Genomic DNA, 14190 nt, shown 5'->3' on the forward strand with positions numbered 1-14190 from the left:
CTGTGACTGCTTAGATGTCTATTGAGTGATTAAATATTCTTGTTTTTCGGTGGTTTCTCACTAAAAGCAATTTGCACAGTTTTTGTTATGGATTCAGAATATTCCTTTTTTTAATTGTTTTTACATTACATCCATTGCACTGAACTAGAAAATATCACTGACATGTTTTTTTTCCCACTGCAAAAAAATCTGTTTAGCCTGAATGAGTCTAATGAGCATCAGTTTGTCACATGACTTCCCCACTTTCCCTTCATTTTCCTTTGCTAATTCAATCACATAGCAGATACAGGAATCTCCTCTCTGATGGGAACATTATAGACGGACTAGCAGCCTCACCGTTGACATGGAGCAGTGGTCCAAGGTCTCATCAGCAAACAGCACCGCGTCTTTAATGAACACAGCAGTGGCTCTCAGCACGAAGGAGGAGAAAAGGTTGATGTGGATGTAGTTCCTGGTGCAGTGGAACTTCCTGTGCAGCAAAAAAATGCCCACTGAACAGCTTCTTAGGTACGCAATATATGCTGGTAGTATTGTAAAGAACAGAGAGATATAAAAGGTAAAACTTTAAAATTTAAATGTGTAAGATGATAAATAGGCCTTTGCACCACAAAGACTTCTATTAAAGATGCTGCTGTGCTCCTCTAAACTTGCATGTTTTGGATCTTAGCTACACAAATATTGAGTGAATCACCATCCTAGCAATTCTCCCTTTTATTGCCTTGTGTCTGTGGGTGCATCTGGGACACTGTGTGCTGCTGTCATCTTACCTGAAGGCTGCAAACACCACTATCGCTGTAATGAGGGAGATCAGTGAGGTGGCATAGCCAACAGTGTAAACCTGCCTGAATGTATAGAGGTAACTCGTCTGGGGAGACACAGAAACAGAGAGAGAGTTGAAAACAATGAACACACTGAGATAAACCAATCAGTCACAACATTGTGGCCACTAACAGATTAAGTGAATAACATTGATCATCTTGTTTCATGCAAGGTTCTGCTGGGAAACCTTTAGTTCTGACATTCATGTGGATGTTTGACATGTACCACCCACCTAAACACCCCACCTTCCCCGTGGCAACGGATCCTTGATGCCAGTTGCCACCCTCAGCAGGTCAGTGCACCCCAACACACCACAAAAACTGCTCAGGAGTCTTGTGGGGTACACCACAGAGCGAAGGTGTTCACCCAGGTTCTACTTTCCCAAGATCCAAATCTTATGAAGCATCTATAGGATGTGCCCAGATAAGTCTGATCTGAGTAGGTCCACCCTGCAACCCACAGGACCCACAGAATTCACTGCCACCATCCTGGTGCCACAGGACATCCCCAGAGGTCCTGTGTCCATGCCCCACTGGGTTAGAGGAGTTTTAGCTGCATAATGAGACCTATTATAATGCATAATGAGACACAATATTAGGCAGGTGGTCATAATGTTATATCTGACTGGTGTATGATCAAATACACGAATGAGAAATGGCTTGTTTAGGGAAATATCAAATAAAAAATCTACATCAGGGAACTTGACTGGGATCAATGCGACTCCAGCTGTGCTTCCAGTCACAGATAGAATTTATCGCTAATAAATTTTAAACGTTTATTGTAACTGTGCTGAAATATGGGGAAAAAAGGTGATCTAAATGATCCAAATGATCTCAATAATGTCTATGACTGTAACCTCTCCTAAATAGTTTGTATTTATTCTTGAAAAAAAAGTATTGTCCCTGCATAACCCTACAAATAGACCTGACCTGAGGAGGAAGCAGTCAGGCTGGAAGTGGAAACAACATGGCTATACTTAACTGATTGGCTTGATTACAACACTGTGTTTGTATACCTCAGACTCAGACTCGCTGTCATCACTGAAAGCACAAGCCTCCTCGTAGGGCGGATACATTTCAGACCAGCCATCAACGGTGCAGTTCCTGTAAACAAACCCTGATGAGGAAGCAAACAGGACAAGTCACTTTCAAGTGATTTGAACACCACAAACATTTTTTTTCCATCTGTTTAGAAGCTTAATGACTCAGGTTTCACTCACTTCAATAGATTTTCATGCACAAGCATTACAGCTAGCAGACACTAAAACTAATAAAACTCTCCCTGCACTCTTAATCTGATTAAAAACACTGCTTGGACATGAGTGTTCCACGTGTAGGGATTGTGTTTAATTTCCTGTGTGTTTCGAAAAGCTGCTGAACATCCTGGTGTAAAAACATTTTGACCCCGATCCATTTGGTCAAAGCAAAAGCGGTGAAGCCAACAGCTACTTGGTTGTTGAAAAAGTTCAGAACTATAAGTTTATTCCTGTTAGAAAATGGCTCAGTTATCATTCACATGGGTTGACATCCTGATGGTCTTATCTCTGCTTCACCTAACCTGAGTTATAGCTAGAACCTCTCATTTGTCTGTTTCCTCAATTGTTCTAATAAATGAAAGCAGAAAACCCAGAATCCTCTTAACAAAACCTTGGTCATAGATTTCTCAGGGCTTACAACTGCTGCAACAGATTTTGTGGCCTATTGGGGAAAGTGGGAACATGCTGTAAACTACAAACATCATTATTTTCAAATCTGGTATGACGAACGTCTTATAATTCATTTGGATTAAGTCCAGCATTTGCCTTTTTTAGTTCTGTGTTTGGTCTCCACCAACTCCTGAGGGAAATATCTGACTGTGTTTCTGCTGAATTCTTTACTATACTTTATTGTAACTCCATCTATCTGCTGGTCAATGCTAAGCAGCTACTGTACAGTGGGCTTTAAGAGCTTTGCATTGAAAACAACAGTCTGCTGTGATGAAACGTAACATAAATCCCTCTAAAGTCGAGGACTACAGATTCAAATGATCATTCTCTGTGGGTTTGCCTCTACAAGCCACATCATGGGGCTCACATTGTAGATGAGTGGATCAGGGAGCATGAGACATCATTTTCACACAGGGATTGGCCTCCACAGAGTCCAGACCTCAGCCCCACTGAGAATCTTTGGGATGTGCTGGAGACGACTTTGTGCAGCGGTCTGACTTTCCCATCATCAACATAAGATCTTGGTAGAAAAATATTGCAACTCTGGACAGAAATGAATGCTGTGTAATAGCAGAAGCTTATCGAAACAATGCCACAGCGATGTGTGTTGTTCTCAGAGCTAAAGGTGGGTCAATGAAATATTAGAGTGTGCGATTTTTTTTGGACTGGCAGTGTGTATACTGTACACCGATCAGCCACAACATTACAACCACTGGCAGGTAAAGTGAATAACACTGATCATCTTGTTATAATGCAATGTTCTGCTGGGAAACCTTGAGTCCTGCTCAGGAGTTGCCCGGGGAACACGACAGAGTTAAGGTGTTCACCCTTTGTCCTACACTCCTCAGATCCAAATCCCACTGACCATCTGTGGGATGTCCCAAGATAATCCTGATCTAGATAGGTCCCACTCTGCAACCCACAGGAATCTTCAGAATTCACTGCCATCATCCCGATGCCCCAGGACATCCTCAGAGGTCCTGTGTCCATGCCCCACTGGGTCAGAGGAATTTTAGCAGCATAAAGGAAACCAACACAATATCAGGCAGGTGGCCATAATGTTATGCCTGATTGGTATGTATAAAAATATATCTCCTTTCACCATTTCAGCTGATCTTATTTTAAGTTTAACATGGATTTTTAAAAGCTTCTGTTCTTGTCCTTTAAAAATGTTGCTATACAATCCAAATCTGCATCTGTATGTATTTTTTTGCTTGCGTGCTGTAATATTGTGATTTTACTTTTGTACTGCTTTTATATCACCCTGACATTTCTTCTCAGACCATTTCTCTCCATTAGTGCTTTCAGTCAGAAAACATTTGACGCTTTCGGGTGGCTGTTAAAGTCCACTGACATTCACTTCTGGTTAGCATCCACTGGGACACAGCAGGTGTAAGGAGGAGGTGGTCTGCTGGATTTCTGTGTCCCTGTAAAACTGTATTTGTGGGATTCTGTCACTAAATGTGTATATGTCACAGATACCGTGCGCAGGCATTTGCTAGACTAAAGAGTGTTCGAACAAAGACACAAAATACACATGGCTGGATTTCTTCTTTCTCTATTCCCTTTGAGCTAACAGGAACCAACAGGAGTCCAAATACTGCAAACTGAACTGCTGAGAACAAAAACTCCAGTCTGTTTGTGTGATCTGCAATTCAGACTATAATGATCCACAATTTCCATCAACGTAATGAGGAAAAAACATTACTCATTAATGATCCTGACCTTACCCTCCTCGTTAATACAACAGAGCACACAAACAGACTAACATTTTGTATTTGTAATGTCTGTGAGTCTCTGGATTGAAATAAAAGGGTACCTGGGGTTTGAACAATTCCATGACAGTTAAACCTCTGGACCCTAAGAAGTTTCTCACTGTGGTTTTGCTCCTGTCACATTTTTCCTCACTGGAAGCTTCTTCTTCTGTTTATTCTTTACTGCAAATAAAGTCCTCTACCTCTATGGAAGCAGCACAACCTTGGCTAAAAGTCAAAAATGTCCTATATGCAGCATGAGTTGCAATGCAATAGGTCATAACGGGGTGGGGGGGAGTTGAAGTTCCTTGATCATTTACAAAATGTAATTAAACCTGTAATCAAGTGCCCACACACTTGACAAAAACAGTGGTTCCAAATACTATAGGTTTCCATATTCATTTCCTATCTACTCTGTGTAAACACAGTGTGCAGTTCATCCCAATTTGGCTGATAAGTCCTTGAATTTTAACCATGTAACTGTTGGTCACAGTCACGCGTCTCATTTGTGCTGAGGCATGCATAATTATTTTTTAACCGAATATGGTCAAACTAAATACTTCATTTCTATGACTATTTTTTTTTTAAATCATGCATCAAGTAATTTATTATGAAATATGACAGTTTTAGATTCAGATATGCCAGACTTTACAGATGGAGTAGTGTGTCACAGACAAGTAATTCAGATACTACCAGGAAGCTGAAAATGTCACAATTCTGTCTTTTTACAGTTTCTAACTTTTCTGGTAATTGGTGTCATATAAGTGATTTCATTTAGTAAGATAACATGCACTTCAAACCCACAGGGCAATTTTGGGGTGCAGAATGTCAGTCATTATACAACACTTTTTAATTTAAACATGAATTACTTATGAATAAATGCAAAAATACAAGCAACAGTTTCAAAACAAGAAAAGCGCTCAGAGAGCGCTGTACTTCGCCACGGCTGCTCAGTCGCTGAATGATTTCCAACGGATAAGTCCCGATAAGTCCGTAGTGGTGGATTTGTAGTAGTATCACAATCATGTGATCGTCAGCAGTTAGCTGACGTAGCGTTCACTTATTGTCATAGTTACAGTGACGGCGTGCTACTATCTTGCAATGATACAGAAATCTTTAACACATCTGTTAATCCAGACTATAAGTCATGTCACTGCCAAAATCTTATCATTTGGTCCTCGTGTCATTTCTGACCTTCCCTAAAAATTTCATCCAAATCCATTATAATATAATCCATTGTAATGTTGTGCACAGAAAGACAGATTAACAGACTAACAGAGGGACAAACGCAGGCCCATCACCACAGAACTCAACTGCTTTCCTAGGCGGAGTAAAAATTAAATAGAACAATATTACTTCATAAATTCCTGGCCTATTCTTTGAGAACTTCCACCTGAAAAAAATATCAGTAACAGCTGCAAAACCGTATGGCCAAAATGAACCACCCTGGGCTCTATGAATTAGAGACACTTCGAAGAATTTTAAAACACAACTGTGAGGACCAGAGTGAGATTTCTAAAAACTCAGCAGCAAAAAAGAAACATTTTTCTTACATCAAATCAAAACAGTCAGAGCATAACTAGCAGCTTTAAAACACTGAGTCAGTGTCACTAGTGTTCTGGTGGAAGCTGTTAAAACTTCTCAGCAGCAACTAACTAAATTTGATGCAACATAAATGAAGTACAACAAATGCAGCATCCATTTCAGTCACAGAAATCCAAGGCACCATCTTCAATAAATGTCCCATGCTTGACAACCTTCAAAAAACTCGACTGGTTGCGTGTTTTTTTTTTTTTTTTTAGCAGATATGGCTCAAACAGGCCGTTCAAGGGACCTGAAAGGTAAAAAGGTTTCAAACAGTTTAACCCCTCTGACTTTATAAGTCAAGAAGTACATTCACTTGGTATCATCAGCACTTTCTTCTGGAGACAACAACAGCCTGAGAGGATGTCAGATTGTGACGTATGAACCCTGCAGACAAGATTTCAAGTCACTTCTGCCAGAAACATCCCAGAGTTTATGTATAATCTTGCCAACAAACAGACATAAATAATTCATCCAGTGCTCCTCCATCAGTGACTCCAGTCTGCACTAGTGCTGCTGATTATACAGTTCACATAATTAAACTTAGCGGTGAAACGACGGTGTACCAGCAGAAAATTGGATTTGTGCATTACCTTCTGTATTTTGACAATTCTATTGATTAGATGATTAGATTATGAGCAGCTGTTGTTGTCTGTGTCTGTTGAGGTTGAGGCTAACATTGAAACCAACCTTGATTGCTGGAGAAATGCAGGAAGACTTCGGAGCAGGACACGTTAACCACCTGACCGACTTCGGCTCTCAGCCAGCATCCAAGCTCGTCCCACTCTGTTTTACATCCTACAAAAACAGACAGTACACAGTTACTGTCACAGTCACTCATGTTACCATCCTGCACCCAGACAACCTGGATGTTCTCAAACACGTATCCGGTGTCAGGCTTAGTTCAGTGTAACAGGAGGGACTCAGCACTTCTCCAGGTCCTCACTTTATATTTCTGCTCCACAACCATTCAGAGGGAAGCATTGTACTTTTTCCTTCACTGTATTTATTTTGTAGGTTTAGTTGCTTTGTACTTGGTCTGTTTCATATTTAATGGCTGTAAAGGTCACGCCTTTTGTCAATCCTGTGTCATCACATGCTGATTTCTGTCTGCTGGACTGAAGCTGTCATACAAATCTGGAAAAAATGGCATCAAGACCATAACTGATTCTCTCTGTTCTTCAGAACCCACACTGATACATTCACAGGAAGAGAATTCTGCTGTGAGTCCTGAAATCCTTTGTCTTATGAGAAGAGTCGACTAATTATTGACTTGGTCAGTTCCCCTGTTCAGTATTTACCAGGTTATATGTATTGTTATTTCATATAAATCAGTTCTCATTAATTAGGAATTTATTGAAAAATGTATAGAAAAATCAATTAACTGAATATTTTATTTTACTCTTTGTCTCATACAGCTGCTTCTCATCATCTGCAGTCACCACTCTGTGCTCTCAGGCATTGTCCTACCCAGAATTATCTGACTGGTTCCACATCAGGACAAGTGTTGGCATGTTCTTGTTTGGTTAAACATACATAATTCATAAATAAATTTTACTGTTAGAGCTTGTGTTATTTGGAATTTTACCATCAGCTTTTATATTTTAACTGCGAATGTAAACAGGAAAAGGACTCAGAGAGGGCAGTACTCCGCAAAGGCTGCTCGATCGTTGCATTATTTGCAACGGCTGAACTCTTGAAAAAAAAATCATGGCATAAATCATGGCACTGTAGAATGTGGCCATTTAATATAGATGTACCCACAAACAAAATGACCTTGCATTGAGCACAGACGTGTTGTGTATGGATACCAAATCGCGTAACATAAATATGTAGTGGGCAGAAACACCCCCACAATTTAATCAATTGCTACTTGTATCATTTCAGATGGACAAGTCCCGATAAGTCCACAACTTTTGATTTGTAGTAGGATCACAATCATGTGATCGTCAGCAAGTTGCTGACGTAGTGTTTGCTTGTAGGCATAGTTAAAGTGACGCCGTGCCGCTACCTTGCAATGACACAGAAATCTTTAACAAATTCCCTGAAAATTTCATCCAAATATGTTAGTCCGTTTTTGAGTAATGTTGCTAACAGACAGACAGAGAAACCAACGCTGATCATCACATAAGTCCGCCAAGGCACAAACTATCTCCATATCCTCTTCCACTACGTCTGTAAACCTCCTCTTTGGTCCTCCTTTAGGCCTCCCGTCTGGCTTCTACCAAAATATTCATGATCCCTCCTTTGTACATGTCCAAACTGGCTCAGTCTGGCCTCTCTGCCTTTATCTCCAAAACATCTTACCAACATATGCTTATTCATGCTGTCTCTGATGCATTCATTCCTGATTCTATCCATCCTGGTCACCAAAAAGTAAGGAGAACCTCAACATTTTAATCTATGCTACCTCTACCTCTGCCTCCTATCTTTTCTTCATCATAGCTGGTCTCACCACTGTCTTGTACACCTTTCCTTTCATTCTTACCGATACTCTTTTATCACACTTCACACCTGACACGGTTTTCTTCACCTGTTCCAACCTATTTGGACACACTTCTTCACCTCTTTTCTACACTCTCCATTGCTCTGGACAATTATTGATCATCTGTATTAAGAATAATTGGTAACAGTACATGTCCTGAAGAAATTGTACTGGTCGATCCCTACTTTTAAGGGATTTTTTTGTGACGCTAGTGGCGGTGGATGACACTGTTAGTCTTTCAGTCTGTCTACCACTTTGATCACATACACATACCTCAACAACTAACTGATGGACTTTTATGACATTTTCTGGACAGCTGTGCTCCCCAGAGGGTAATTCTAGTGACCATGATGTCCTGAATACGTTTTTCATATTTTTGATTTTATTTCAAGATGCCCACTGGTGGAAATCATACTTTTACCTTGTTAATATGTCCATATGACATGTTTAACATCCTAAAGGTCATTTAAAAAAAAAAAAAAAGCAGTCTGTGCCATGAATGAGCAAACAACCCTAAGAAAGAAATCTTGTCAGTTTGCATTAAATAAATCAGCTTCAAAACTGGTCTCTGGTTTTAATGTGTGTTCCTGAATTAATTTGATATTACAATCTGCCACTGTGTAACAAAGAGTAATTTTACAGGTATTGAGCAGAGTTGGAGGTGAGCTGGTGTGCTCAAGCTGCAGCACATGGAGAAAGGTGATTGGATATACAGACATGGACTTCATAGATCTACACATTCAGTTGGAAGCACCAGTGTAGAGTTACATCTAAATTGGAAAAAAGATTCTAAATATGTCATTTCATTTGACAGAGATGTTTTTAGGGGTTAAATCATTGACCAAATTTTTTGTTGTTTTTCAGACCTTCATGATCCCCTCAGATGAACAGTCTAACTAGTAGCTTTTGATCTTGATCTATCATCATCCATCCATCCATTCTCTATATACCGCTTTATCCTCACTAGGATCGCGGGGGCTGCTGGAGCCTATCCCAGCTGACTCGATCGAAGGCAGGGGACACCCTGGACAGGACACCTGTCTGTCGCAGGGCTACATATACAGACAAACAGTCACACTCACATTCACACCTACGGGCAATTTAGAGTAATCAATTAAGCTGAGCATATTTTTGGACTGTGGGAGGAAGCCGGAGTGCCCGGAGAAAACCCACACATGCACAGGGAGAACATGCAAACTCCATGCAGAAAGATCCCAGGCCCAGGCCGGGATTTGAACCAGGGATCTTGTCGCTGCAAGGCGACCACTACGACACTGTGCAGCCCCTGATCTATCATCATGCACAAAAAATACATATATTTGTTAAACTAAAGCTTGTCCCATCAGCCTCAGTGGCACTTTTTGTCTGATGCTGTTTAGTTCATTAAATGTTAGCATGCTAACATCAGCATCATTAGCAAGAACATCAGCATTTGGTGCTGTGAGCGTGCTAATGTTTGCATTTAGCCAAAAAGCACTGCAACCTGTTCAAGCACACATCTGTCCAGATTTGTGCAACATTTTCTTTAATGTTTTTTATTCAATGTGTATGTTTTTAGAAATGTTTGGTTTTGCTTTTCAGGACACCTAGAGATTAAAAGAATATCAAATATCAGAAGATTGAAAGTATATTTTTTGCTTCTAATGTAGAGCAGCTATTTTACACTTTCATATAAGCAGCTTAAACAGAGAATTCCTTTTCTTCTGTCTTTCTTACTGTTTCTTTGTAGCATCATTATTATTATGTGCCTGCTATTACAGAAGAAGAGGATCTGGAGCTATTTATTCGTCAGTCAGATGTGTCAGCTTCTCACAATATTTAGACAGGTTCAGTAAATTTTAAAACTCCATTAACTTCAGTCAAAGAATGATGAGTTCCCCGCAGCATCACAGATTTCCTGCTGTTATATTCGACACATTATATACAGGTGACCTGATTACTTCTTGTGTAATTAAAAGAGGTACTTCTGTTAATCCTGACCTAATAAATCTAAAATGATGCATAATCCAGCCGACAGCAACATCATCTTGATTCTTTGAATGGATTGCATTAAAAGCTCTTCCAAGATTCTAGGTAAACTTGGAATTACTCACTAGTCTATAATGGACTATTTCACATATCAGTGAGGGGACAGGCAGGGCGGGCCCTGGGACTTTGGTGGCCCTAAGCAAGATTTTTTTGTGGCCCCAAAACATGCACAGGGCAACTACCAAATCACATGCACAGCTTGTAATTGGGTTAAAACACACATGCACATGATTAACAGCAAATATTTATTTTTTTTAAAAATGTATCCAATCCAATGGAGACAATTACCAATAATGACACACCGTGTGGCCCCCTCTAGTGGATGTGGCTATAAACAATGGCATAGAGTGTTTATGCCAGCGGCCGGCCCTGGGGACAGGTCTGACGAGTGAATGAATAAATGGATGCATTAAGTCACCTCTGATAAATAATAGTCATGGTGATAAATTATGTGTATATCTGCAGCCATGTCTACCTAATGTGAACAGGAGATTTCTTCTCATTTATCCCCGAAGGCTGAAATGGGACCAAAATAAATGTCAAATATGTTTTTAGCAGGAAATCTCTCCTCTGGAAAAAATGGAAAATTTCAACTCCTCAGGCACTGTAAGTTTCGAGGAACTTAAAACAGCTTTGGAGGTCCAGGAATGATTTCTTACAAAAATATAAACACAGCCTGCCTGCATGTGAAGTTATGATTCCTACTCTATACTCAGCAGGATGGCGGTGACCCACATTTTGTACTGTGGCTGTCGCTCATCTTTCTCATTCATTCATTCATACAGTCAACATTTTCTTAACTGGCGTCTTGCAAAACAACCATTGATGTCAGTTTGTGATATACACTGATCAGCCACAACATTAAGACTACTGACAGGTGAAGACATTTATCATCTTGTTTTAATGCAACTTTCTGCTGGAAAACTTTGAATCCTGACATTCATATGGATGTTGGACATGGACCACCCACCTAAACATTGCAGGTCAAGCAACCCCCCACCCATCATGGCAACAGCAGTCCTTGATGCCAGTTGCCAACCTCAGCAGGTCATTTCACCCTGACACACCACAGAAACTGCTCAAGAGTGTCCCAGGGAACACGACAGATCTAAGGTGTTCACCCGGGTCCATACTCCTCGGATGAAAATCTTATGGAGCATCTGTGGGATGTGCCAGGATAAGTCTGATCTGGGTAGGTCCCACCCTGCAACCCACAGGACCCACAGACTTCACGGCCACCATCCCGGTGCCATAGGAGATCCCCAGAGGTCCTGTGTCCATGTCCTACTGGGTCAGAGGAGTTTTAGTAGCATAAAGGAGACCAACACAATATTAGGCAGGTGATCATGATGTTATGTGGGATCAATGTATAAATATGAGTATATACTTGAACTTTATCAAGGTAACTCGTGATAAGATTCTGAGACTAAACCACACCGGTGGCTCGGTGAGGATGGAAGGCTTGAAGTACGAAAACTGAAAATTTGACATAAATGTGCAGACAGTGGTGTTACAACAAAGGTCTTTGGCAATATCAGAAGGGTTTATCAGTTTGTGAGTATGACAGTGGACATATTTTGTAGTTCATTAGTGTGAAGATCGTGTTAGAAGAAAGGTCAACATTTGACTTCTGTGACATATTGTACCATGTAAGTGTTGAATAAGGCACTGTGAGATGCCTCTATTTTTATCCACACTAGCAGCATGGCTCTTGGGATGTTAGCACTGATAGGTTCACAACTTTGGCCCATTTAAATAATTCAATGACTGCTGGACGAACTCACGTGAAGTTTTGTACAGAAATGTGTGGTCCCCAGAGTGACTTAGGAGATTTCCCGACTTTCCATCTAGTGTTACATTTGTGGTTGTGAGCGAAATATTTGAGCAACTATTGGACTGATTGGACTGATTAGACATTCATGTCAACCTCAGGGTGAAATGGAATAACTCTGATGATCCTTTTTCATCTGATGCCATCATCAGGTCAGAATTTTACTCTCTCTTTATGCAATGACGGTCTTTTGGTGATCCAAAAAATACCTCAACAAGTACTTGAAGGATTTTCATGAAATCTGGTAAAGACATTTCCAAGAGCTTCTTACTTTTCCTGTGGTGTCACCATTATTATTCTCGTGATTTTCACACAGTCTTCAGGAACATGTGTCAACAACTATTAAGTGGATTGCCATGAAATATATTTTACACATTCATGTTCTTCTCAGAATAACCGTAATACCTGGAGTTTGTAATGCAACTCTTGAAGAGATTCAAGCTACTATTAAACCTATTTTTAAAAAGTTGGTCTGTGCATTAAACAAAGTGCAAGATAGAAAAAGAGAAGAGCAGCAGTTTGTCAGTTATACTGCTGGTATACATGTAGTCTCAGACTAGTTTTATTGGGAATATGGCTGCCTTAAAATACAGTATATGTGAGCACAGAGAGCAGGAGAGAAGCAAAAAAAAACAATAAAGTGGACTGGAGCTGAATAGTACCTGTGTATTTTCTCTTCAGTTGCTGTGTACACTTTGGGCTTTGGAAACTTTTACAGAGATCTGAATCAGACTCGCTGCTGTCACTGTTGTCTAAAACAGTAACATTGACTGTTGTTGACAAATGGCAGGAAACAAAGGACTGATGTCGCAACACAACAATTACACAGTGGTACTGAAGAAAAACAATTGTCATGAATGGACATCGACTAAAAATAGGCTAAAATATTGATATCAGCACATTGTCAGAGTTGAGTTCATCAATTATGCCAACGAATGTCAACAGCTCTCTCTATTCATAATATGGATGTTATTTTTGTGTGCAGTTTAACATCAGCTGTGTTTTCACAAAGTACCAGTAAAGATCCACAATATCAACCAGCTGGTGCCACTACAGGGAAGTCAGTTGGTGTCTTTCTCTGGTGATCATGAATATTTGTACAGAAACTGATGGCAACCCATCCTGCAGCATTTAAATTATTGACTGACACTGACATCGCCAGAATCGTGTCAATAGCACAGCTAAAAATAAAAAGCTGTTTCTGCAATTAATTATTACTGAATTCATTTTAAAACATAACTCTCCTTTAAAATTAAATGAAAACAGTTCACAAAAAACAGAGTTTATTCCCAATGACAAGCCCTCCAGATAATTTGAACCATCGTTACGGCTGCTGACGTTAATCTGAGACAGACTGGTGACTCGCAAGCAGCAATCTGTCTGGATTAAATATGCGTTTTTCGCTCCGTGCCTTATTTCAATTGCACAAAGCCAGTGTATCTAATCCATTACCCACTCCTTCTCCCGTGTTTCTCTGTCTCACGAAACCAACCCTTTGCATCCAATCAGGTGGTCTAGCAAAAAGCGATGTCACATTCGACGTAACCCTGAGAAATGATAGTGAGGCCGGAGTGTGTGATTATTCATGGATGATTCACCTCGGCGTCTCCTCTGTTGCTGTCAGACTGACTCAGACTAATATTCCTGAAGTTGAGGATCCAGAGGGGGCAGAGGGATTGTATTGAAATGCACTTTCAGATCGTCTGTCATCTCATTCGGTGTTGGTTCTGTGAGCGGCAGTCTCAGAAGTGGCACAACGAATTGTGAAGGTTCTTCAAGCAAAAACACACCACCACCTCATGTTTTGTTATTCTTGACCTCATTCACAGGCTTTATTATGAATGGCAATGTCAATCTGTCACTCTATCTTAAGACTAGAATAACTAAAAAACTGCAGGATGACATACACAGATGGTCTTGGTGCCACGAGGATGAATCCTAATGACTCTGGTCGTCCCCTTACATTTCTCCCTCTGCAACATTT

The 14190-nt window shown here is 40.3% G+C and overlaps 1 protein-coding gene across 1 annotated transcript in view; it reads right to left on the minus strand.

Moving 5' to 3' along the window:
- LOC110951133 (pituitary adenylate cyclase-activating polypeptide type I receptor-like) overlaps nucleotides 1-14190 on the minus strand; it is a 52290-nt gene that overhangs the window by 18751 nt on the left and 19349 nt on the right. Inside the window, exons 3-6 of the mRNA XM_022194062.2 lie at nucleotides 6553-6660; nucleotides 1835-1935; nucleotides 768-865; nucleotides 337-469 (exon numbers count right to left, since the gene is read on the minus strand). Coding sequence (XP_022049754.2) covers nucleotides 337-469; nucleotides 768-865; nucleotides 1835-1935; nucleotides 6553-6660 — 440 coding nt within the window. The remainder of the gene's footprint in view (nucleotides 1-336; nucleotides 470-767; nucleotides 866-1834; nucleotides 1936-6552; nucleotides 6661-14190) is intronic.

The sequence above is a fragment of the Acanthochromis polyacanthus genome, chromosome 9, assembly GCF_021347895.1.
Source record: "Acanthochromis polyacanthus isolate Apoly-LR-REF ecotype Palm Island chromosome 9, KAUST_Apoly_ChrSc, whole genome shotgun sequence".
Lineage (NCBI taxonomy): Eukaryota > Metazoa > Chordata > Actinopteri > Pomacentridae > Acanthochromis > Acanthochromis polyacanthus.